At 39.9% G+C, this 27,373-nt stretch overlaps 1 protein-coding gene across 1 annotated transcript in view; it reads left to right on the top strand.

Annotated features, from left to right (window-relative positions):
* Positions 1–436: 436 nt before the first annotated feature.
* LOC124871809 (anosmin-1) overlaps positions 437–27,373 on the top strand; it is a 69,848-nt gene continuing 42,911 nt past the window's right edge. Inside the window, exons 1-2 of the mRNA XM_047371378.1 lie at positions 437–703; positions 11,787–11,834. Of these exons, the coding sequence (XP_047227334.1) occupies positions 521–703; positions 11,787–11,834 (231 nt within the window). The 5' untranslated portion in view covers positions 437–520. The remainder of the gene's footprint in view (positions 704–11,786; positions 11,835–27,373) is intronic.

Here is a 27,373-nt window from a genome sequence, read left to right as displayed (position 1 = left end):
TGGCTGGGAGTCGAACCCAGGACCTTCTTGCAGCTAAATTGTGCTACCAACTGCGCAACGTGCAGCCTCAGCAACAACCATACCATATGTCTAGATGCCTCAATGCTTTCAGTTGGTGCCATGTGATAGGCTGATTCCTAATTGACTTAAGAAACTGTTTAACAGGTGTACCTAGAATGGTCAGTGAGTGCAAATCATGCTTCACTGTGGTTAAGTGAAAAAAATAAAGTTATCATAAATATTTATTCTAATGGATTAGATTTTAGGAATCTTGCTTTTCCCTCCCTTTCCATCCAGTCTGTGGTATAAACGTTGTGAAGCAATCTTTACCTGCTTCAACGCTTCCCGGCGTACGTCACTCACCGTGGGATCAACCAATCGCGAGACACACGAGCTCTGTGGCTCCTCCCCGGCGTATAATTGGAAGTTTCTTTAGTTTCTCCGGCGGAGCTCGCGCAGCAGTGTTGTCTGAGCTCGTGGAGGCATTAAAAAGGCAGCAGCAGCAGCGACAGCAGCGACGATGTTTACCGGGAGCACGAGCGCATGTGTGACGCTGTGTTTGTGGATTACGGTGCTGACGAGCGTCTCTGCTAGGAAGCAGGACGACTCCTTCTTCACCGCCAGTGTTTACCGAGCGAGATGCGCCTCGAGGTGCCTCAGCCTGCACATCACTCGCATCTCCGCGTTCTTCAAGCACTCCCAGGTACGACGAGCGGGGTGGTCGCGGTTCAGACCCACGGTCTGTGTGTGTGTGTGTGTTAGGAGGAGTCGATGCCTCTCATCATAGATAAAACCTGTTCTCTCCTGAGCTCCACTCTGGGGAAAACAGGAGCAGGACACTAATTATTATCTATTTATTGTGGCTCAAGCAAATTGATGAGTTTTAAGTAAATGAAAAAAAAAAAAAAAAAAAAGTCGCCGAGTTGCTTGCAAAGTTGATGCCACCAACAGAGGGATGGATAACTGTTATCTCTGTAAAACAGGACGCTTTACAAGCCTAATTAACACATTGTTCTGTTTTTAGAGACTTGGAGATGATTAATTTCCATTAGTTTCCATTCATTACTCGCTAATTACTGGAAAATGAGAGATCATCTTTTTTGAGTACAAATGTGGTCCCCACCTTGCTCAGTGGGAATATTTATACGGTGTTGTGATGCAGTCCTGGCTTGGATCCAGTATAAATTAGCTGTGTGTTTTGGTTGATTTTGGTACGTGGTGTCAGAAGTTGTTTTTCACCCTCCGCTGAATGCACTGTTCTCTCCCAGGACCCTTAGAGAAAAGAGCTGGACACTGATCTCCCCCCCAACCCTCCTCCCCTTCTTTTGCTCCTATTTTGTGCTCTATCTGCCTGCCTTTACTCTCACCCATTAGCATTTTCAAGGCATGTCTTTTTTACAAGGTGTATTAATGAATCCCTAATTGTTTGGAAACACCTTGGAGCTGGTTAGATGTTTCATTAGTTAGAGATGCACCGATCAGACTTTTCCTGGCTGATACCGATTTTTTCCGTTTGTTTTTTGTCTTACCTGCAGATTTAAATTTTAACAGATGCAGATTTGTTTGCCCTATGGACCATAACATACAAAAGGGAAACTATGCAGATTCTTTGATAGAGGTTGTAGCCTTCAATCCAATGAAGGATAAAGGAATTACAAGATTATGTATGCATCAAAGCAAAGGTCCCCAAGCTTTATTGGATTTTCATGAAATTCTGCACAAAGCATATCGAGGTACATGCATGTGTTTAGAGAGTGACAATAGTGGAAGTCCTTAGTTTTAATGAATCTGATTTTTCTCAGTGTTCTGTTGATCACAGATCAGTGCTGATCAAGGGTGAGCAGCTCAGTGATTGTCAGACTCAGCCAGGCCAAAACAAAAAAAATCTGATTCTCCTTTTCGGCTGGTTGATCGTTACATCTCTAGTAACTAGGACAGAACAATGAGCACAATCCATGTTTGTCACAAATTCATTTTACTTTTTATAACACTTCTGTGTAGCTTCCTGCAAACACTAGGCACGGGTCGGTGGAAGATTCTCAAAAATATAAACTTGAGTGAAAATACCATCGTTTCACAGAGAGATTTGAAATAAAATATGTGTAACGTGATCTGTATGCTGCGATTATAAAACAGAAAGCTGCTGCTGTTCCAATGCTGCGAAATAATATACTAGATTGCTTACTGCAGTTGTAATTACAATATATTAACCTTAACTTACATTATTAATAATGCAATCTGTAGCATTTATTTATTATTGCTTGGATTTTGCAACATAACCTTTCTGTTCTTCATAAAGTTACACAAGTATAACAAGATGATATCAGCTGCTTAATTAGTAAGACTATCTTAATGGCTGCTTAACAGACCTGCAGATCATAGCTTGTCTTAAACACAGTTACCTTAACGAGAGCGAAGGGTGGGGCGCCTTTCGTTACCGAATAATGACCAGTTTTGGTTTTTGTGACCGGAAATATTTCCAAACAGCCAAATTTGTGTTGCTATAAAACAATGAGAAAAAAATATTTGCCATCCTTTAGCCAGCTGATTGGTAGTGTGCAGCAACAATTTGGGGAGGGGCAGCACTACGCTACTCCAGTCAAAACCTGGGTCCCTCCCTCTGGCATCTCATTAAAATACTTTAAATTGTAGGGACAACATGATGCAAAATTTTCATGGTTTTGAAACAACTTTTTTAAAACTTTGGTACACCGGTACCATGCCTACCATACAGCAACATGCTGTGGTTAATCATAGCAGTATTTATGAAGAGATTGGCTGTATTGAACATCCTGGTATGATAGAAATAGAAATGAAGAGGCATTCTGCAGAAACAGATTAAAAGCAGGGTTTTTTAAAAGTGCAACTTGGCAAGCAGTTGCAGGGATTAGATTTGACCAGATTCCCGGAGAGCAATGCAGCCCAAGGTTGCAAAGTTGGGGAATTAAATTAGTCATCAGCTAAAAAGTCAAATAACTGTTGGAGCCTCACCTCTAATGAACAGCTAATAGTCAGCATAATTGAGTCCAGAGTCTGAGAGTCTGAGGTGGTCCTCAGTTAGGAGGGAAAATAAGAGGGAAGGCATTTGTCTAAAGAGGGGCTGGTTGGTGATAAGTAAGGCGGTTTAAGCAAGAATAGACTTATCTGTGAGTATTGTCTTTTGCAATGTGGTTTTAATAGTGCTTTCATGTCAGAATGAGGGGTCTGGTCAGCTGCGAAAACATATGGCCACCCCCTTTCCTGCCCTCTACCCCCTGGCTCTGCCAGTAAATGCCAGCTTTACACCAGAAAAGCTTCTGTAGGAGACACACTGCTTTACTGATGCTGCTTTGCTGAGGTCACCTTCCTGCTAAAGGCAATCTGGCTAAGTTAGAGATGCTCCAATCAGGCTTTTCCTAGCCTATACCATTTTTCTGTTTTTTTTTTTTTTTTAGGTTTGTCTTGCAGATCCTTATTTTGACAAAAGTAATTTCTATGTCCAGGACTATAACATAAAAGAGAAAAATTGTGTCACAGGCAGTAGATTGGAATGACAGACAATAAAAAACTGCATTTCTTTTTCATTGAATGCATCAGAACTATATTTTCAGTGTACAAACTAATCAACAAGTATTTTGATACACTTTTTTGAAAATCAAATAGAGTTTAGGGGCACATAATAAATCCTCCCGATATCAGAATTGGCCAATTTTATTTGATCTGTAACGGATTTTGTTTAACAAATTAAAAATCAGACAAATGTTTAGGGCATGTGCCTTGATGCATAACTGGTACAAATCTTGCAATCCTTTCAGTTTAGACACTAAAGCCACTATATAAAAAAGAGAAGAATGTATGTAAAAAATTTTTTTGGGGGTGGGGGGGTTGCTTTAAAAAATGGAATAGGTGGATCAAACCTCAAAGAAATGCAGAAATCGGCATCAGCTTGGAAACCCTCATTGGTGCATCTCTATTGAAAAAAAATGAGGAAGCACAAAAGGAAATATTTTAAGCATTACAGAATACATCCCTGACATTTTTTGCTATGTTTATGCTAATAGAAAAGCTGTTAAGTGGTTGATGCATTTGTTACCCGAAAATGGCGGGCATCGTCCGTTTTAATTCATTTAAAGAATAGAAAATAAAATGATATTTTTCAGTGTTTGACCTGCTGTTCACAAATAGGAGCAGAACAAGGGACATGTGGCCATTTCCAATCTAGGGCTGATTTATTGGTGCACCTTTAGGCAAAATGCAGTAAGCCTGAATGTAGTGTTACCACTACAGCCAACCACGCTTAGTCAGCACAGACCTACAGGTGGATCTGCTTCCTCTCAGGTCTTATTACAGTGACGAGCCCAGCAGGCAGCTCGGAGCTCCACTCCAGTGATTGAGACGACAGACCTCCTAATTCAACTCAGACATCCTTCGGGGGGGTCATTTAATACTCACTGAGCAAACCAAGACACACAATGCTTTCCATTTTAATGGAAATGAAATGTCTCGGTTGTATGTCAAAACAGAGCCCCTTTTCCCGTGTTTCCTGATATTTTACTGTCTCTGCTCAGCATCTAGCAATCTATATGAGCTGCTACTAGTTTTGGTCTCAGAAACAAAAGATAATTTGCTTCCTTTAACACATTTAGCAGCTGGATTTAGTTTTTCTTTATATTAGCTTTGATTTAATCATTCTCTGAACACTGGAGGATTTAGATGTTGTTACAGATGTTATGAGCACCCACACGTCTTGATTCAGGATGAAAATGCGAGACTTTGTTTTAATTGCCACATTTCTGAATTAGTGCGAAATGGAAACAAGCATGAAGCTGCAGAGTTGGGAAACTCACGGGTAGTCTATTGCATGTCAGATTTATAGCAACTGGAGATTTATTGATGTAATAGCATTTCCAAACACAGATTTATTGACATTTTACTCCACTTTTGGGGAACTTGTCACCCCCAGTACAATAGACAGAGAGGGGGAACACCCAACCATAAATATTAGCTCTCGGACACTTTTAAATATTAAGAGCGAGCTGGGAGCCCCGTGCAATAATGTATTCTGAAAGCATCGGCCTTGTAGTGGATTATTTATGTGGGGATGTGTGAAGCCAAAAACAAGGTGTGTCCGTGAGCTCTTGTTATTACATTCAAAGCAATAAAAATCTCACACAATTTAAATTCACTCATTCATTTCCAATAGGCACAGTCAAAATCTGAGCATCTCGCTGGATGGATTTGTGTTTCAGGCTGAGAGGAAGCAAAAAAAAGAGCAACTGGAAAGTAGTTTTTTTCCACGTCCAGTTGTTTGATATTAAACAACCTGGTCAAACAACATCCCTCGTCTCACATGCTCGTCTCATGCGTGGCGTTTTTCATCAGTGAAGACAGCAGATGAATAGAGGTCTATGTAGCTTGGCTTAACCTCTCTGTGTGTATGCTCTAGGAACATGACGGTCCTGTCTCTAAATCTCAGCGCTGCTACAAGCAACCTACATCAGCTGACAAATTGCCCTCATTCCAATGTGGAGACAACTTTAAATCAGTAGTTTGAGAAGCTCCTTTGTATGTTAACTCGTATTACCTCACATTCAGAAGGTCCGGTCGTGAGAAATAATTACTATTAGTTGAAAACTTAGTGGAAGGACTCAACACATCGTTCACACCTACGTTATCTCTTATCTTTGGGGGATTGACTTGTTTCGATAAAAAAAAAATTATAAGCGAATAGCTCAATATGAATTTGAGCATTAATTTATCATGTTTATCTTAATTAGAGGTACTCTTAACTAAAGCTTTATGTTTAAGAGCTATTAGCTGTGTATCTGATAGGGATTAAGTGTGTGTTTACCCTGCTGCAGAAACATCTTCTATGATTCAAAAGAAGAGGTAGCATGTATGCTTTCGTTAAGTCCTTTATTTCTGCCAGTTTAGTGTATCCGTATGGAGCGGGTCCCCGTTCCCTACTTACCTGTTCTGTAGTCTTAACTTTCATCAGCGAAGTTTTGGTCTCAGTATCTGTTGGCAAACAGCTTGGTACATTACTGCCATCTTGTGGTAGGGATGTTAATCTTACGAAAATTTTATCACAATAATTTGTAATATTTATTGCGGTGATGATTAAATGACAGATGTACTGATTCACCTGCAAATTTTTGTGGCCACTTTCGGATTTTCAGTTTTTGTAAAGTTTTACCCTGTCGTTACCGATTTTGGCCAATCCTGATTTCTCTTTATGAACTATAATGTAAAAAAGATATAAAAACAGCATTGAAAATGTTTCAACCCTTCGTGCCATAAGTGGTAGTTTTTTATTTATTTTAGGAGCAGAGGCAACAGAGTTTGTTTGGGAGATTCAAAATGATTAAACTGTCTTTAAACATATCATGCTTCCTTCCTCTTTACATTTAAACCATTCAGTTGTGGTCTATATGAAGTGAAACTGCAATGCTCCGATCTGAATTCCTTGTTATTGTAGCTCCATAGGCTCCTCTTTTAAATCTTCTGAGGTGGATCTTATAGCAACTCGTTTTGCTGCGGTCTCTTAAATGCTGCTGAGGCACTTCACCTCCCGTCCCCCTCGAGGTCAAAGAGCGCTCAACTTGAACCCGTTTTGCCATTTTTGTAGTTTGATAGCAATTATCTAGCACTGCAGAAGCAAGACAAAACGGCAAAGACAATGGACAACCGTTAATGTAATAATACTATTCAAAACACGCAGGACGGTTCTGTCCTCAAGGAACTAAAAGCAGCACACATCACTAACATAAGCAGAAGGCACAATGCTACTGTTATTAAAACAATGGCCAGGACGTCATATCAGCACACAATAAATTCATGTCTAAAATAAAGTTTGCTGTCATTTTAGCATTATTTGCAGCTCACTGCTTTGCTGTGCCCATCGTTTCCATAGACAGAAGGAACTGATTTAATCAGATGAAATCTTTAAGCAAATCCTTAAAACTGGCAGAGGTTGCTGAAGGTACTCGTCGTTGACGTGCTTCACGCAGACAAAGAGAAATTTCCTCACTGAAGTGCTATATTTCCATGAAAAATAACATTTAACCAGGCACTTTGAAGAGGTTCTGATGCTGGGGAACACTTTAATGAATTGTGAGGCTTAATACACCCAACAACTGAACTGAACATATCCTCTTTCAGCATAGGCATACTTGGAATACAAAATCGCAGCTAGTATTAAATATGGCGCATACACGAAATTAATCAGCTGGACATCCATGACCTTATTCAGCTGTTCAGCAGTAAATACTGTGATTAACCATAACATAACCAATGATAGAGAAAACTGAACAGACTGAAAATTATGACCTAAACAGAATATAAAGATATCTACGCAGCACCTGGAAGGACTAAATTCAAATTTTCTGCACTCCTACAGAGTGCAGAAAATACAGTACACAGCAAAATAAATTTAAAGGATAAAAAAGTGGATTTTGCATGATATGTCCCCTTTAAGTGACTGGCACTGTAGCATTGGCTAACATTACTAAAAATACAGTCAAAAAGGTAAATTCTTACCTTGTCTCTGAGATTTTCAAAAGGCTGCCACTGTTTCCAAGTCCAACATGTTTTATAAAAGACAGAGGTATACTTGGTTGAGCCTTCCTGTTATCTCCTGAACGTCTTGCTCTCTGTCACTCTTTCACCAGTTGAATTCACCACAGATGTGCCATAGAAAATACAGTTTCTTTTTAAAAAGCTCCTCACATCTCATTTGATTCAGTTGGTAAAAAAAAATTCCCAAAATAAGAGAAACTTTGCTGGCTGCAAGGTGGCACAGTTAAAAGGCCCCAGGTTCCAATCTGTGCCTGGGTTAGAGTTAGGGTTCTTTCTGTATGTAGCTTGCATGTAATCACCATGCATGTGCGTGCTCTCCCACAGTCCAGAAACATACATATATTAGGTTAATTGGTCTCTCTAAATTGCTCTTTGGAGTGAGTGTGTGGGTGTATCCTTGTTTGTCCACTCTTTGTGCAATGCCCTTCAAGGGAGTGGCGACTTGTCAAGGGTGTACCCCACCTGTTGCGATTGAGTGCCGGGGATAGACCCCCCCATCCCACACTGTAAGGAAAAGCAGGTATAGACGATGGATGGATGGATGGATGGTAAACTTTCTCTGTTGTGTCAAATATTGCTATTTCATAAAACTGTACTTAAACTGCAATTAATCAAATTAAATTAACTACAAATCTAATTAATTACATTGCCTTCTAAATGGCGTCTAACTATTTTTTTGATTTGTTTGATATTAGTGGAAATGTCTTTTAAGTTTAGGCCTTTTATCTTAGTTCTGGTAAAGTGATGGAGCTAAAGTTATCTAAGGACTCGTTAGATTTTAATAGACAGATTGGCTCTCCTTTGAAGCTATGTCTCCTTTCAACCTGGCCAAAACTCAACAAGGTCCTATAGACCACAGGGTGCTTTCCAATATTTAAAGGTGGGAAATGATAAAGGCAAGACCAAATGAAAGAAGGGGATGCATATAATCCTAGTGAAAAGCCCAGAAGAAAATAATAATTACATTTTCAAAAGGAGGACTGATATCCTCAAAGATGAAAGGAGTTTTGTCCTCTCAGTTCCTCTCAGTGTTCTAGACAATGCAGCACGCCTCTGGCCACCTGCTCCGACTCGTCCGCTGACAACACCCATAATGAATCTCTGTGATACATGTCCTCTTTACATACTCCTCGAGTCACTCTACTGTCACCAATACAGCTTAGTTCACCTTTGAATGTTCTTAGACCCCCTGCTCAGCCACGTCCCCTTGACCCCACCCAGCGTAGAATATCTGGAAAGAATTCATTCGCTGAAGTCCTTGACAGTCCTCAGCTCTGCATAATGTTCGAAGAGCGGAGGAATGTCGTGGTGAGTCAGAGGGATGAAGGTCTGACCTATAATTATTCTCTCGATGGTCCCTGAAATGGTGGGGTCAGGTCTGGACAGCTGGGGCAACATCCTGCTGAGGCTCTCTGTAACGGGCATGCTGTCACACAGCAAAATTAGTTCCTTTGTGGATCTGGCCCTGTCTTTGCTGATGGATGGGCAAAGAGAGGCGTCACAGTGATGATTTAGGATGCGGTCTACAGTTGTGACAATCTATATAAATTATCCAAAGGCATTGCTTGCCAGTGTAAATGTCTAAGTTTTATTTATGTTGTGTCACGAGTGGGGTTTGGCTCAGTGGGTCTCTTCATTGAAAATTTAAAGATTTTGTTGTGAACTCCACAAGCCCTTCGCTCGCACTATGCTGATCAATATGATGCACTCGTGCGTAATAAACCATGATTTTATCTACGTTTGGCCCACCAGAGCACAGGTGTTTTATGTCACCAAAAGTACTGAAAACGTACAGGTGCACAACAAACCCTTCAGCCAAGTGAGCTCCTATTTCAGCTTCATTTGGTAACAAAAACAACAATCCCAACCCTCATTAGTGCTCAGACTTTTACAATATTTCATCCTTATCTGCTGCCTTTTGTGAGGGAGATTCTCTCAAGACATAACTGTCCAATCATGGATCCTTTTGAAGCCATTTGACCGCTGTCCTTGACTTTAAAAGCACAACACTTACTGGCACTGGATGTCAAATTAAACCCCTGTAATGATTACTTCCCTGCCAGGGTCTCATGGGAAATTTCTTCTGGATTACATTGTGAGAAAAGGCTTTGAACTTGACATTGAACCTAAGCAGAACCTTTGCTTTCAGATCCCTGAAGTTTGTCTTTTCACAGCTTCATTTTATGGAGAGAACAGGCAACATCCAAATCCCAAACCCTGTTCCAGGTCATTGACTAGAGCAAACTTTGTTCGGAATATATGCATTTCTTCACTCATCAGTCTTTTAGAGGAATTAAAACGGGGAGCAGAGAGGCTATAATCAGCATTATGATTGTACTGTTGAATCATATGTTCTATTAATGTTTAAAATGTGTAGTCTTTTGGTGATGAAATTAGTTTTTGGTTCTTTAGCAAACTCTTAAACATCGTTTAAATTGTAGCTGCTAAAGAAACTTTAATCCTTCAAACCCTTAATGTTCATGTATATCTTAGAGCTATTCAAAGTGGGTCAGTCTTTATTTAGCCTAGAAAATATGTTGAAAACTAGACTATTTTTGCCTATGTCCAAAAGTAGCCCAAGAAAAGACACTGCAGGTCATGCTTGGTTAGCCGGTTCGATCATTCAGAAACACTGTTTAACGTAATAAATAGACCTTCTTGTGGACACTTTTCAACCTTTAATTTCATGTTGTTTAGATGAGAGGCGACATCATCTGTTCGATGTCTATTCAACAAATAATTCTCATTGGGTGTAAGTTACCCATGATCGATCCTATATTTAAAAATTAATCAATGATTGAAACTTTTAAAAATCACTCCTGCTTATTTTGTGCAGGGTACATATTCATGTCCACAAGAGATAGTGACTCAAGTTTCAGACTCAGGCCTGAGTCACACCTTAAAGCAAAGACCTTCAGACTTGACTTAGACTCGTACCGTAAAGACTTGGGACTTGACTTGGACGTGTGGTCAGGGAATTGAGTCTCATTAACAATCTTTTATGTAATCAAGAGTGAAAGCAAGCTGGCATATAAATCATGACTGCCCCTCTTACAGGTGATATGCACATTTTTCCAGTGAAAAGGTGCTTGATTATCAGACAGTAATGTTCGTGGCTATTAATAGTTTATAAAACCTGCTCATGTTCAGAGTCGTGACAGATTAGGACCCTCCATTAAACTATAATAATTTAGAGCCTACTCAAAGGTACATATTATTTATTGAAATGATATAGCCACATTTCGGTATGACTGAAATAGAAAATGACATTTTAATTTTGAATCATCCGCCTGGGGGGTATGAATTAATGCAAGGTCTGCACCAAACGACCTATGGCATTCAGCACATTTATGTATGTGAAACGGGTAGGGTTAGGGCGAAATGACCAGTGCACGTGTGGAAACATCTTGGACTAACAGGCCAGACACTGTTTTGTTTGACAAAGAGTAACAAAGCAATTCACCATAGCTCTACTGATCCTTCACTTGCAGAGTTCTCACCAGGAATTTTTATAAGGGTAGCGATTTTCTTCTGCAGGCCCGTCATGATATGACGCCCTTCGAAGTTGACATCATTTTAGAAACCTTTACCGTTAGCGGTTGAATAGGGTGAAAGGAAGCGGGAGCAGAGTCAGCTCATGCGCTACAGCCGACATAAAAACCACACGGAGAGGGAGGCCAGATGTCAGTCAAAGGGCCGCCATGCTCATGAAAAATTAGCGTAGCGGTGACAACTGCTGGCGAGAACCCTGACTTGATAATCTTACATCTTTATGTGCTTATGCTTTAAGAATAGACGTAACTATGTGAACCAAATGTTTGGTTTGTTGGAGGGCAAAAGGTGCTACTTTCACAGCAATTAGAGGAAATGTGTGCATTGTACCAAGGACTGCTTACATCAGCCTTGCCCTCGCTGACTTCAGGAACGTGTGTTGAGAGAGTAAACAAGTCCTCAGAAATGCAGAGGTCACCGCGCTCTCCTGAAACTGACCAGAGGTGTGCTGCAGCCCGTTCCACTTCTTTGGGTGGAGACGTTCTGACTCAGACTTGCACATTACTCTAATCAATCACCAAGAGGGCCGTGCCTCAGGCTAAGCAGTGTGAGGACATATATCATGACAGGAGAATAGAGGGTCTGACTTGTGTTTTGCATTTTGATGGATTGATTGTTGAAAATGTATTTTCAATAGTATCTCCTGATGAATAATGATATTTTTCCCTTCTTTGCAGAATAATGGCTCCTTGGTGTGGTGCCAGAATCACAAGCAGTGCTCCAAGGTAATGTGGTTTTATTTCTTTCATGAATGAGATGCATGCCACGTACATGGCTCATTATCAGAGTATAATACGACATGAAGCGTACGAGTCATGACAGGACCAGTCTTTCATGCCTCCAAGGCAAACATCATGAACCGTTGATATAGACTATCGTGAGAGAAGAAGAGCATTTAACTAAATTGCTTCTGCTTTTGTTTATGCCTATTTGCTCCTAATTGGAATACAACTATAGGAAAATCTGAAGAGACTGAAAAAGTATAAAAGCAAGGTGTTATCGCTTCTCTTTTTTTCTTGTTGTTGTCGTCTGGAATTCAAGGCAGATACATTATTATGACATGTGTCCCACACGGCTTGTTTGTGTTTTGTGCCCCGTTTGAAAGATGGTTAATACAAATCTGGCGTTGACAGCTCTTCTGAATAGTCGGCGCTGACATGCTTCATCAGACTCTCCCGGAGCTGTTGACAGGGCCCTCGGAAATGCGGGGTAAAGACCGTAGGCTGAAAGCAAGGATGGATGCACCAGCAGAACCTGATCCATGCAGTTATCTCAGCAGGGCTCTCTATAGCGGTTAAGACACTTTCATCTCCTTACGCAAGCAGTAAAATCTGAGTTTGCCTTTCTAATATAGCATACTATATTGTGTGTTCATTCCCCTATAAATATTTCACATTTGCCATGTTACAACCACAAGCTTTAATGTGTTTTATTATGTTTTATATGACAGGCAAACACATAGTAGTAAATAATTGTGAACCAGAAGAAAAATGGTGCATTTATTTCCAATTCTTTATAAAATGTCTGGCCTGCATCGGTATTTAGCCCCCAGATACAATACTTTTGCTGTTGTCACAGCTGCAAGTGTTTTAGGGTATGTTTCTATCAGCTTAGCACATCTAGGGACTGAATTTCTGTCCATTCTTCTTTGCAGAATTGCTCAGTCTCCATCAGACTGGATGCGTTGCATATGTATACATCACTTTAACATCACTTTTTGCTACAATTTCTCATTAGATTGTTTGATTTTGATTGGATCATTCTGAGACAGTAATATGCTTCAACCATTACTATTCTGTTGTAGCTCTGGCTGTTCTCAAGTCTTTTACACTCTCTTGCAGGTTTTCTTCTAGGACTGACCTGTACTTAGTAATCCCCATCTACCTCTTAACTCTGACCATCTTTTTTTTCCTTGATGAAGAAAAGCATCCCCACAGCATGAAGCTGCCAACACCGTTTGTCAATGTTGGACCAATGTAATCAGGGTGATGCACTGTGCTCTTTTTCTGCCACACAAATCATTTTGCATTTACACCAAAAAGTTCAGCTTGGTCTGATCTTACCAGAGCAGCATCCCCCGTGTTTGCTGTGTCCCCATACAAACACACAGGTGGACTATTTACTAGGGTGTAACTATGCATCCAGCTCAAGAGACTTGATGATACACGATACTGGGATCACCAGAACGAGATGAGATTTTAACTATGTACTTGGTAAAACAAAGAATCTCCAAATTTTTTGTGTGCATCAAAGGGTCTTACAAAGTTTTTGTTAAGACTTTGTAATCGGTGTACAACGATTGTCCAGTTTTGACAAGTCTTTTCATTGTATATTGAAGTTTGTTTGTCCTCATGCCAGAAAAGTATTGAAAATGCTCCGTTTTGTGTTCTATTTATATAAAATTATGTTTTAAAGAAATCCATGTTCAGTGTTGAATTATCCAGTTCAGATTTGATCAGTAACTGTTGTAGAGATTGAGCTACAGAGGATCAAATGCAGTTCTGTCTTATTAAAAAAATCATGTAATAGCACTTTACTATAGTGTCGATACTCTCCCACACCAGCTTTAGCGTCTTAGCAGTTCACAGTTGGCAGATTGCAATGATCACTGGGTATTTTGGACCTTGTTTGTTACTTCATCAACGTTTCTTTTTTTTTTACCCTTAAATCCTACCAGACAAACAATCTAAAAGTGATGGGACCTACTGGTGGGGTAGCGTTGTTGTGAAGAGAGCTTTCAGCCACCCGATGAGCATTGTGAGCAGACTGTGTCAATACTAGTCAGCAAAGCAAGAAGATCTCCCTTTCTATCTTCAAACTAAGTGTCTCAACCACACATACAAGGTTTTAAGCTTGAAATCTCCCTCCGTTGTGCTACAAGATCGTGTCCCAACCCTACTATTTATTCATGTACTACATTTAGTTTTGTAGATATTAGAGTAAAAGAGACAGAATGCTAATTCGTGCCACACTTCTTGGGTGTTAATTATAAAATAAATTTTATAATTTCCCTTCCATTTCTCTGTAATGAACAACGTTGTGTCGGTCACATAGCATTCAAATAAAATGCATTAAAGTTTGTGGTTGCAACAACACAAAATGTAAGAAAGTACCAAGGATATTAATATTTTTGCAAGGCACTGTATCTGTTTCTGCTTGCATCTGCTCCTAAACATATCAACCTAACCTATAAGGACAAATGTTTTTGTAGCGGTTGTGACAAATCACATGTGGACCCTCAGTGTGTTCATCAACTCCTCCATCCAAAGACATAAGTTACCGAGGAATGCACACTGCGAATTAGCGCAAACTGATTGTTATTAATTGGATAGTTGTTGAAAAATACGGAGTGGGTGCAGTTTTACATGGTTGCCTAACATTCCTTCATGTGTGCTGCTAATATTAATCACAATCAGTGTCCGATATCAACTGCCTTGAAATATTCACGCTCTGTGCTCAATTTGTAGATTCCCTTTTTGAATTTCAAATGGTTTCCTACGCAATTTACATCTGGCTCGGGTACAGCAGAGCTATTGTGCTTTGTGCTTTCTGCTGCATGTTGAAATGTGAAGATTTTTTTTTTTTACACTTACTTCCACCATCCCTCTTAATGGTTAAAATGGAGCTACAGCGCCTCGCAACAGTGACTGGAAACCTTTTACATTTTGTCACATTACAACCGGTGTATTTTCTTGAAACTGTATGTGATAGACTGACACTAAGTAGTGCCCGATTGTGAAGTGAAGGGAAAATGATACACGATTTTCAATTTTTTTACAAAATAAATGCTTGCATGTTCACCCCTCTATCTGATAGCTTGAAATAAAACCCAGCGCACTCAATTGCTTTAAAAAGTCAGATAATTTGTCTACTCGTGTGTAATTTGGTTTCTGTATAACTACAGCTTTTCTGTGAAAGCCTTAGAGGTTTGTGAGAGAACATTAGTGAAGAAACAGCATCATCAAGATGAAAGAACACACCAGAGAGGTAAAGGATAAGGTTGTGAAGGAGTTTATAGCAGAGTTTAACCTGGTTTATACTCTCCATTTCTGTCGTCCCGCACATCGTCTCGAGACAGAAGCACACGTGTGTCCGCACTGTTTTCAGTGGGCATATCCTGTTGTTTTGGATGTTTGTGCACATGTCAATTTGTTACAGTCTGTGCACAGCGTGAATGGTGACCACCAGACAGAAGCAGCAAGGCAAACTCTGAAAGCATGTTCATTTTCACAATTATGTGCACAGCTGAATATAGCCAGAAGTACAACCTTGGAAGAAAACTTGTTAGAGGCTGAAAAAAGATTTGAGACTGGGGCAGAGGTTTACTTTCCTGCAGGACAACAACCTAAACATACTTCCAGAGCAACTGTGGAATTGATCAAAGCAGGCCCAGTCAAAGTCCAGATATAAATCCAAATGAGAATCAGTGGGAAGACTTGAACACTGATCTTCACAGACGCTCTCCATCCAGATTGATTGAGCTTGAGCTTTTTTGTTTTTTACAAAGAAGTATAAGCAAAGTGTACAGTCTCTAGATCTGCAAAGAGACGCAAAAGAGACATACCCCAGAAGACTTGCAGCTCTGATTGCTGTAAAAGGTGGTTCCACAGAGTATGCAATGCTCTATATCACTTAGTGAGATGCTCTTCTTTAAGATTTTTAAGAAAAATGTGCAAGTAAAGTTTCTCTGACCGTTGTTAACACAAACTCACTAATTTATCATATTTTGAAACTTATGTGACAGGCAGTCTCCCTCCTGTTCACTTCGATAGCCAACATCAGCTCCTAGTCATTCTCCAAGTCATTCCTCAGTGTCTAAAAAGTGATTTCCTGGCTGCAAGCTTCGGAACAGCACACTGTTTTCATTATCAACCAGCTAATATTAACGAAACTCTGCGACTGTCTAAAATTCTCTCTGTTGTAAACAGCGTGCCAGTTAGCACTTCTTCATTCCACGTCTAAACTTTAAATACATGAGGCTGGATTTTGATGTAAGCCCTTAAAAATAATGACATGCTTGTGCTGCTGCTCTACAGCTGCGACGCTCTGCTGCGCTGCCAGTCCAGTTTGGAGGGCTCTCCAGATTAAATTAGTTTAATCGCATCCAAGGTTTTGGTTCAGCTATTTGGGAGGCCGGCCAGGGCACGGTGCTTAAGTTTAATTTGGAGAAAGAAGTCAATGTTTGGGGAGCAAACATCAACCACACTTCAGCTCCAAATCAATGACTGGAGTACACACTTGCAGAGCTTGTGTGTAGTGTGTCAAAACAGAGCCCTTGTTGCCACTCTAACAGTTCTACCAAATGGGCCAATGCTGTACTACAGTGGTACCCCCTGTGAATGGCTCTACAGCTGCTGATTAGCCTCTTGACTTCATGAACAGCTCACAGTTAAACAGAGAAACAAAGACGGTATCTCAGGGTGAATGCGTTAGAGCAGAAGGTTCGTATAGTCAGGGGGGTTTAAAGAGCCCCAGAGCTGTGAGGGAAAACGCAACAAAAGTGACAAAACAAAGATATTGTGACCCTCTACATCGTGCCTGCATTTTAGGAAATCAAAACCTTTGTTTCCATTTGTGATTAGAGAGTCATTTTGGCTATCTCGTATGCAGAATCTAGAGTCGGCTCCTGTTTTCAGGCTCCCCCATTGTCATGATAATTAACCTGCTTGCCCCTCTCTCCAAAGCAGAGCGAGGTGGCATTTGAGGCGTCATTACCATGCCGCACCACCGGACTAGCAAACAAGCTGCACTCCACAGGTGAAGGTCAAGGAAGTACACAGCAGGCATTTCTATGAGCTATTATCATTTATTCGACCGACTGATTGAGTTCAAAACTTAAGGAGTTTGGATGTACTCCTTAAAAGTTTTAAAACCATCTCATTGTTTTCTTTTCCTGCTGTGGCAAAGAAAGTATAACTTGATTTCATGCATGCACCTATGACCAAGAGGCTTTCTACTTTTAGAGCCTTCTGGTTCAGTGGGATGCTTGCACTCATTGTGGACACGAATGTATTAACTTGGGGCTTTAAATAAAGAAATTTAAATTGTTTCACATTGGAATTGTTTTACAGCATACATTTTTTATAATTTTTTAAAGCAATAACTGCTTGCACATTGTCACTAATCTTTGTTAAATGTACCCGCAAGTTGGACCACAACCACACCTTGTTCTGAGAGGATTTTCTAGCCCTCTTTTTATCAGAAGTGGCAGAATTCATTTAAATTGGATATTCTTTGACCAGGACCTGACTTTTAAGTGTGAGAGAAGACAAGTTTATTTACATACCACCATTCCTATGCAAGGAAAACCAAAGTGCTTTACATACATTTAAATGAAAGACAAAATAACCAAACCTTTAAGCTAAGCTTGAAAAGATCTTCGTGTTTTACACACTTAAAAGCATTGCATTAAAAGGAACAAATGTCCAAAATGTTATCAATAATAATTTCAGTCCTGGTTTAAAGTAACCGAACGTTTCTACACAGGTCAGTTTTTTTCCGGACCTGAGGAGCATAGAAACGAAATGCTGCCTCCTCTTATTTAGTTCTCATCATGAGAACACTGAGAGGGTCAGATGACCGAAGGTGTTTGATAAGCGACTCAGAAATGTATTTCTGATCCATCCACTACCTGATACTATGGACACACTGACTCGGTGACTGTAGTGGGATGTAGTCATTCGGCAACCACACTTTTAAGTTGTGTGGCATCAGCATACATATGGTAAGAGATTTTGTTGGTAGGTCATACACTTCCAAGAGGACAAAGGTGAAAGTTTTTCAAAAGCTCAATCTTAGTCTCATTTATACATTCCAAAACCAGTATTGATCTATGTTAAATTAACCAAATAAAATGGAAAAATTCTGTTAAAAAGACCTTTTCAATATCCAGCCAGAATGAAGCCAGACATTTGGTGGTGGCATATTAGAAAGCTATACAAAGATTGCAGTTTCTCTCTAACTTGCTTAAAGGGAATTGATCAGTTTAGATTGTAGGGGTGTAAGTTTCAATTTGAGCCTGCTGTTTAACTTCCATGAGAAATAAAATCCACAATAAATCCATGATTCTAATCCCAATTCATTTTGCAAACCATTCAAGTTTTAAGATGTGTGATCATTCCACCCTGGTAAACAAAGCCAACTAAATTAAAATGCATTAAAATGCATAATTAAATGAGAAAATAACTGATAACTGAGGGTTTGCTTTGTGATCCTGGCTCCACATCAAATGCTACGACTGACTTAAGGCAGCAAAATGCTGGTCTGCAACAATGTGGCACGCTTCACTACTCAAACCTCTCTTAGAAAAGGACCTGTGGAAAGGACATTGTGTGGATGTAAGATGGCCAACAGTGTCCATCAGTGAGGATATCCAAAGAGGAGAGTTGTACTTTTCTTGCATGAATAACCAGAACATGTTTAAAAATCTCAATAAATTCAAAAGAATCAAAATCAAGATATTGTTTTTTTTTTCCCATTTGCCATTTATGTCTAAAATATGTTTTCAAAAAAAAGCTTTGAAATTCAGCATTGTCTAAGTCACAATTTGATAGCAAATGAGACGTCCTTTCTAGATGTCTCTCGTTTAGGCGTTCTCTACAAACTGTGGAACCCTAAGCCTCAGATTCCAGCATCAGAATAACAAGTGTTTACTCTTTTGATTACATGTGGCCTTCGTTTCCACATCTTCGAGGCTTTGGAGCGGTTTTCCTGAATAACAATAATCGGAATGCTACTATGTCACATTCAAAGTGTCTTTCAAAGCCCACTGTCAGACTTCCCCCACCGAAACCCCTTCCTTACCAGCCCCCCACATTTTCTCACGCCAAAATAAAATGATCAACCTTTCTCGTCTTTTGTTCTGCTTTTCAGGGTCTTCTGAAGGTTATTTGCGAGTGTAGGAAAGGCAAACACTTTCCCTTTGGAGGTTCTGCAGTGAGTCACTGAAACCCTTTTGTGTTCATCTATATCCTTCTCGGTTTGAAAGTTTATTTTGAGGTGTGCTGAAAAGATGTGATGAAGTGGGCGGCGGTTGGTAGTTTTACAACTGGGGCATGACTGGGATTGTTAGGTGCTTGGACGGACTTCAAAGCAACCTTTTGGTCATGTTGAGGCCAGACATTCATAGCAACTCACTGTGTTAGTCACATTACCAGCACCAACGCCTCGGAGCAAGCTAGGCTTGAAAATCAATCTGTCATGTTGACTGTGGCTGGATCGGCTTGCCCTTGTGTGTGTAGAAGTGTTCCTAGCCAATATTTTTGTAGATTATTTGACTTTCAGTTGGTGATCACATAAAGATGCAACTCTGTAGTTTCTCTGAACAAATTCCACTTGTTATTTTTTCTTTATCTAAGAGGAGGCAGAGTGTCAGAGAGAGTGTGGTGTGTGTGGGTGGGTGGCACAGGAGTGTGAAGCAGGGCTGGTCAGTCCCAGCAGGAAGGCCTGATCTGGACATGGTTGTTAAGTTTCATTGGCTAACCGGGGGGGGGGGTCGCTTCATTGGCTGCTATCTGTGCAGCTCATTATTCACATGGTGGGTGGCACCAGGGAATGAAAACCCCCCACAGCAGAAAAAAATGGCCACAGGAGAGAGATGAAGCAAAGTAGGCATGGGTTAGTATGCAAATTTCAATAAATGATGAAGAATGATGAAAGGGAACAGTTACTCCTTGCTAAAGTGACTGTTGTAATATTAATCAAATTTGTTTTTCAGTTTTTCAATTTTGTTCCAAGCAATTAAAAGGCGAACAAAAATTGTTATTAAAATCAATTGTCAACACAAATTGCCTATATTGGAAAACAAATCATTCAAAAATATATAAACAGAATAGGTGAAATTACAGTAAAAACTTCTTTATGTCCAATAAATGCATTACATTCCAAACTTTTAATGATGCTATCAATACCCAAAAAAGTTTTTTTTCCCACAATCAAGCAGCCCTTAAAACATAACAGTTATTATGATCTTCATAATGTTATCCATAACATGTATTTGTATTTACTTGGAGTTTATACGTAGACTTTAGCAAAATAATATATACCTTTTATCCGTTCTGGTCTGTACAGAGTTATATTTGTCACACATTTGCACATCTGCCTTTCTTTTCAACAGTGTAGGAAGACACCATAGAACACTCCAGCATCACCTAACTATGCATTTGAAACTAGAAACTACACAGTGCCTTGTGAAAGTATTCGGCCCCCTTGAACTTTTCAACCTTTTGCCACATTTCAGGCTTCAAACATAAAGATATAAAATTTTAATGGTTTGTGAAGAATCAACAAGTGGGACACAATCGTGAAGTGGAATGAAATTTATTGGATGTGTCAAACATTTTTAACAAATAAAAAACAGAAAAGTGGGGCGTGCAATATTATTCGGCCCCTTTACTTTCAGTGCAGCAAACTCACTCCAGAAGTTCAGTGAGGATCTCTGAATGATCCAATGTTGTCCCAAATGACTGATGATGATAAATAGAATCCACCTGTGTGTAATCAAGTCTCCGTATAAATGCACCTGCTCTGTGATAGTCTCAGGGTTCTGTTCAAAGCGCAGAGAGAATCATGAAGACCAAGGAACACACCAGGCAGGTCCGAGATACTGTTGTGGAGAAGTTTAAAGCCGGATTTGGATACAAAAAGATTTCCCAAGCTTTAAACATCCCAAGGAGCACTGTGCAAGCAATCATATTGAAATGGAAGGAGTATCAGACCACTGCAAATCTACCAAGACCCGGCCGTTCCTCTAAACTTTCATCTCGAACAAGGAGAAGACTGATCAGAGATGCAGCCAAGAGGCCCATGATCACTCTGGATGAACTTCAGAGATCTACAGCTGAGGTGGGAGAGTCTGTCCATAGGACAACAATCAGTCGTTCCCTGCACAAATCTGGCCTTTATGGAAGAGTGGCAAGAAGAAAGCCATTTCTCAAAGATATCCATAAAAAGTCTTGTTTAAAGTTTGCCACAAGCCACCTGGGAGACACACCAAACATGTGGAAGAAGGTGCTCTGGTCAGATGAAACCAAAATCGAACTGTTTGGCCACAATGCAAAACGATATGTTTGGTGTAAAAGCAACACAGCTCATCACCCTGAACACACCATCCCCACTGTCAAACATGGTGGTGGCAGCATCATGGTTTGGGCCTGCTTTTCATCAGCAGGGACAGGGAAGATGGTCAAAATTGATGGGAAGATGGATGGGGCCAAATACAGGACCATTCTGGAAGAAAACCTGTTGGAGTCTGCAAGAGACCTGAGACTGGGACGGAGATTTATCTTCCAACAAGACAATGATCCAAAACATAAAGCCAAATCTACAATGGAATGGTTCACAAATAAACGTATCCAGGTGTTGGAATGGCCAAGTCAAAGTCCAGACCTGAATCCAATCGAGAATCTGTGGAAAGAGCTGAAGACTGCTGTTCACGAACGCTCTCCATCCAACCTCACTGAGCTCCAGCTGTTTTGCAAGGAAGAATGGGCAAGAATTTCAGTCTCTCGATGTGCAAAACTGATAGAGACAAACCCCAAGAGACTTGCAGCTGTAATTGCAGCAAAGGGAGGCGCTACAAAGTATTAACGCAAGGGGGCCGAATAATATTGCACGCCACACTTTTCAGTTTTTTATTTGTTAAAAACGTTTGACACAACCAATACATTTTATTCCACTTCATGATTGTGTCCCACTTGTTGTTGATTCTTCACAAAAAATTAGAATTTTATATCTGTTTGAAGCCTGAAATGTGGCAAGAGGTTAACTAGTTAAAGGGGGCCGAATACTTTCGCAAGGCACTGTAATTTGACCACCAGCTTGGCCAGGCTGCCACAGATTGTATTAGATGAAAAAACATATCCTGTGGCATCACTGTTGCAGTTCTCACACTGCACATGTGCTGCACTGCCACAGACCTGATGCAACAACGACTCAAATCTCGTAGCAATGACCCCCAATAACATTAGTTTAGTTAGGGACCTTAATGCTGCACTATCTGCACTATTGTAGTTTCAAACATATTGGATGTTTGAAACCTAAAGTGAAACTGATGGTTTTACCTAATTTCTGATCAGTTCAGCTAATTATTCTCTAAAAATTGGGAGCACATACAGTGTATTTAAATTTAATTCCGTCATTAAGCTCTAAATATGAAAGACTGACATAAAAAACCTGGACGTAATGTCCGAAGTAAAGACACAGCAGATAACTGACTTCCACACCCGTGATCCCATATGCATGGGCTTTTCACAATGAGGACTAGGACCCGATGTCCCATACAATCACCTTAATTTCCTCACATTTAGTCCTGCGTAACATATTTTTCAATACGCCAGCACACACGGCAATATAGAAAAAAGCAGCTTTACACTGTGAGTATAACAAGTTTATATTAGTGGGGCTATCTGCTCAAGTAGCCTGACCGCAAACAAATGCTTAACAGAAGTGCCACTTGGAGCTTGCCACCAAACTGTTGCTACCTTAGTAAGAATGCTGGGTGGCACTCCTTTATTTTCCACATCATGTGTGTCTGTGTTTTTTGTGCCTTGAAATATTTCCAAAAAGTTGTGTTTCTTGTAGGCAAGAAAAAAAAGACTTTAAAACCATATCCACATTATGATGGAAAATCTAAGTGGCTTTTAAAATCCCATACATGCCAAGACACCTGTGACTATCCTGTGCTTAAAGCAAAAAAGCTCGCTGAACTGCAGCGGAAACTCTCTGGTGAAATCTCAAATCCAACATGACACACACAGAAAGAAATGCACCCTTCATCTTTGTGCCTTTCCTTATCAGGTAGAGCATGTATGGTTTTGAAATAGTGGTAATTTATTTTTTGAGATAATCCAACCTTCACAGATAGCCTGATTTTCAATGTTCTCTCTGTCAGACAGGATTTCATTCTCTTGAAGGATTAATGCAATCAAAGCTGTTGCAAAATCCTCTTTCGGGAATAATGACCAGTCATACCGACACAATCTGCTGTCGTCCAAGTGTTTACTCTCAATCTGTCGATGTATTGGCTGGATTGCATGTGTCATTGAGTTTGCTTCCTTGTTTTTCTTGATCTCACTTATTTGAGAGGTGCTAATGCAAACCCCCCCCCCCCCCAAAAAAAAAACAGACTATTTGGCAGCTTTGTTTGTAGTCATTAATATTTTGCTTCCATTCTCCCAAGAGTCACATTGGTGAAAGGAAGATTAGGATGTAAGTATCTTATAGCTGATGTACTTGGAAGATGGGGAGGGGGGGGGGCTTATCATCATTCCAGCTCTGCTCAAAGCCGCTGCATCCCACAGATAAATCACAAAGATTGTGTGTGACAGTTTCAGGATGATGGGAAGCCAGAATGTTTGCCAAAAACTGACTGATCAACAGCTTCCTTAACCTCCACCTTGGGAAAGATTGCTTGAGCAAACTGATTTTATACTTTCCTGACTGAACAAGCATGAGGAATAAAGAACTATTAATTTTTACAGAGCTTCTGTTTGTGTTCTCCAGCTGAGCAAACTGAAACGTTTTCCCGCTCAACATGCTCGGGTTTGCCCTTTTTGTTCTGCACCTAGAAACACAAATAAAAGAGAATCCATTCACTCCTTAAAGAGTGCAGAATGTATTATGTTTCTGTTTTGAAGCCTGCACAGGACTCCTCAATCTGGAAGTAACACCGCTCACAGACAGAATCCAAATCGGGAGCTGCAGAGTGGCAAGTAGGATTAGTGTTTTTGAAACTTTGGAAAAAGCAAATTAGAGGAGATGGTGTTGGAATTTGACCGAAGCATGGGATTAGGACGGCTTTTTTCGTGTTGTTGGCCTACTTTGGGACAGAATCTCAAAGTCTGGTCTCATTTGATCTGAGGCAGAAGGCAGGAGGATTTAAACAGCTTGAATGGTCACTGCAAGGACAAACATTCATCTTGTTTATCATTTTAATCTCCAGAGACTCACTTCGACTTGACAAAATGTGTTTTTCATTCCCTGTAGGGAAATTGTAAGATCATTGTTGTTGATGTAAATCAATCATATTGACATTTTTTAATTCAAATCACTTTGTCAAGGAAGCCTTTTCTTCATATGTGATGTTATAGCATTAATCAATATTAATGATGTTGAACCCTATGATTTCTGTGATGTAGAAAACGTGGACAATCTGTAAAATGTTAGCTGCTAGTCGTAGAATTAGTTCATTTGTGTATTTAAACCACAAATCTGTGCTTTCCCAGTAATCTGAAGTGTCGGTCTACGCAGTATGTTGATGTTCACGGTGGAAGAGTGGTTGTACGATTTGTTCCCACAGGCATAACTGAAACCAATAAGAAAGTGTTACAAGCTGAATTAAGAACAAGAAATAACAGCCGACAAAATATTGGTTGTTGTCAAAAGAAAAGGAAAAAGGCAGATTACAAATTGACAAGTTATTAGGTGAGTCAGATAGGTAGAAAATCACTATACTTTTGTAATTATGTTTTCTTTTATATTAAATTGTTTAAATTTATTCTTTCATCACATGATTCATTAATCCCATGCCTGATAACTCATTATTGAACTGCATTTATTTAAAACAGAAAAGCAGCGTTACCTTAATTAGAGCGATGGGTGGTGCGCTTTTATGGCACTTTCACACCAGGACAGTCTCGGGTCTCTGTTCACTTTGGCGAGGAAAGCAGAAACTGCACTTTTAAAATCAGTGAGCTATCCGGCATGTCGCTCTTAATACATGAGTTGATTGCAGCAGTACTGAAAAAGAAAGTGGAGACAGCGAGACCACGAAATGCAATTAGCTAAACGACTATCCAAGGAAGCAAACTCTGCTCTGTTTAAAAATGGGCCAAACATCTAAATTTGTTCTTGTAGTCAAGAGAAAAGATTAGAAGCCACCTTTCAGCCAGCTGACAAGCATTGCACAGTAACAGATGAAGGAGAGGCATCACTGCCGTACTGAGAGAAACGCCGGTCAATCTGACACTTTCTCTAGTCTCTTATGAAAACGTTTTAAGGGATAACCCATGGCGTAGTGGTAGAGTGGGCACCTCGATGCTGTCTCTTTCCATTTTCTGTCTGACAAATTTGATTAAAGACCATTTTTTAGATTTTATATACTTTGATTCTGATGGCTGTTCAATGTTTTCTTATAGCTCATGATTAAATTGCTTTTATTTTATAACAATTATCATCCTGGCACCTTTAGTTTTCTCATCCTGAGTGTTTATGTTTTTGCGACTGGAAATGTTTCTAAACAGCTGAATTAGTGTTTTTTGTACGACAGGGAAAAGTTAGTAGTAGAGATCATCAACAAGTAGTGAAGGAACTGCACTGTTACTCTATGCTCCATGCAGGTGGAGAAAACTCCAGAACTTTCTCTGTTGTCTATGTAAAAGGACTTTAAACTTTTTTTAAACTTAGCATAACCTGATACCAGTAACTGACCCATGCCCAGTCGGTATGATGGTTTGAAAGCAAACAGAGCGAGTCTCGTTGATGTTTTTCACAGAGCAGTAGAGAGGGTTCGGTTTTCTCATGCCACGTCACAGTTAAGGTCCTGCTGGCCTCCTTATCACTGATCTGACCCCACGTGATGGATGCATCCTGTTGAGTCTAATTGTGATAAAATGTAAACTGAGCTCAGAAGTAGGTGATAACTGAGGTTCTAGTTACAACCACTGTAATTTTGACTCCTTGTCACCATAGAACACATGACAAGATTGCAGAGGACCTGTAAGAAAAGGAGCCCCTGTGCTGCGTGTTTGTAAAGCTTGAGTCATTAAGTATTAAATGAACTGCAATTCCTTTTGTAGAAGACTAAGCATAATTCAGGCTTAGCTGTGTGGGCCTTTTTAACTCATAAATAAGGCAAGCACCTCTGATTGTGGGGTAAATGTATAATTCATGCACTGCCCCTCCTGCTCCTCCTCTCTGTCTTCTCACTTTCTGCCAAGCTTTTCTTTTTCAGCTCTTTGTTGTCTGCACCCTCAACTGCATTTAAATTAATAATTAAAGAGAAGCTCAAAGAATGTCAGCGATACCACCTGCTGGTTTCCTTTCGGCCTTTTCAGCTGATTTCCTAAACAAGAAAAATAAAAACAGGGTCCTAACATTTTAAATTGCATTCAGTCCCACTGAAAATGGAGAAATCCTGCTATTTAGCTGTTTTTTAAAAGACAACAGGAGTGTGACACAAAAAACCCAAAATGAATCCACACACAGTTATGCCCTTTCAATTCTAGGGTTTTATGTATCCAGGCATCAAAATGATTTGGTCTTTACCATGTTTTTAAGTTCATAAAATAATTATCCAGTGTGCAATAACACACAAGAGATTTCATACTTTAATTATTTATGAAAAAAAATAAAAAGCCAAAATAGAGAAGCTGAGTTTCTCTCAAGTACACCCTTGGTTGGATTGATGAAGGAAAGTAGCAGCACGTTCAATTCAATAAAGGACTTCATTAATTGATCATCAGCAAGTGCGACCTTCTCTATTAAAGCAGGGGCATTGGTTTTTTGTTGGACAGGTCACTGTTGATACATTGCTAAGGAAGGAAGACTTCTGTGATGACCTTTAAGAAGCATTTGTTGCTGTAAATCAATCTTGTAAGGGTTATAAGACCCTGTCCAAACAGTTTGTAGTCGATAATTGTACAGTAAGAAAGATTATTCACAAGTAGAAAATAATTTTTTTTTCCAGTCTTCCTAGAAGTGGACGTCCACAAAATTCCCCCCAAAGTTAGACTGTACATTGCTCAGAGAAATTACAAAGAACTAACAGACTCAACATTGACAGCTTGCAAATTATGTTAATGTTCACAACTGTAAAGTTAGAAAAGCACTGAACAAGTATGGCCATCGTCGCCTCAATAACAGCAAGATGCCCAGGTCCAGTGACTGCAGCACAAGCCCAAATCGTAGCCCTCCACCACCATGTTTGGCAATAGGTATAAGGGTTTTGCACTGATGTGCGGCATTTGATTTTCTCCAAATTGTATTGTGGTCATAAATCTCTATGTTAATTTTATTTGTCCAAAGCATACTAATCTGTAAAGTATTCTAGAGTCAAATGCAAGGCCATCTGTCCAACAGCTACAGCTTTACTGAATTTGGTCCATTTACAGGACAATAATTCAATAATTCAGCTTGGTACAAACTAGATTACTTTCTTTTTTATCATGTATAGATATTGCAAAGTTTGTGTGGTTTGTGTGCAGGTTTGGATTAACTGAGCTAAACAGGCAGCTACCATCCTGTACATGCTCTTATTGTTGACTTT

Source organism: Girardinichthys multiradiatus, chromosome 7, assembly GCF_021462225.1.
Source record: "Girardinichthys multiradiatus isolate DD_20200921_A chromosome 7, DD_fGirMul_XY1, whole genome shotgun sequence".
NCBI lineage: Eukaryota > Metazoa > Chordata > Actinopteri > Cyprinodontiformes > Goodeidae > Girardinichthys > Girardinichthys multiradiatus.
This window is presented reverse-complemented; position numbering and strand designations above follow the sequence as displayed.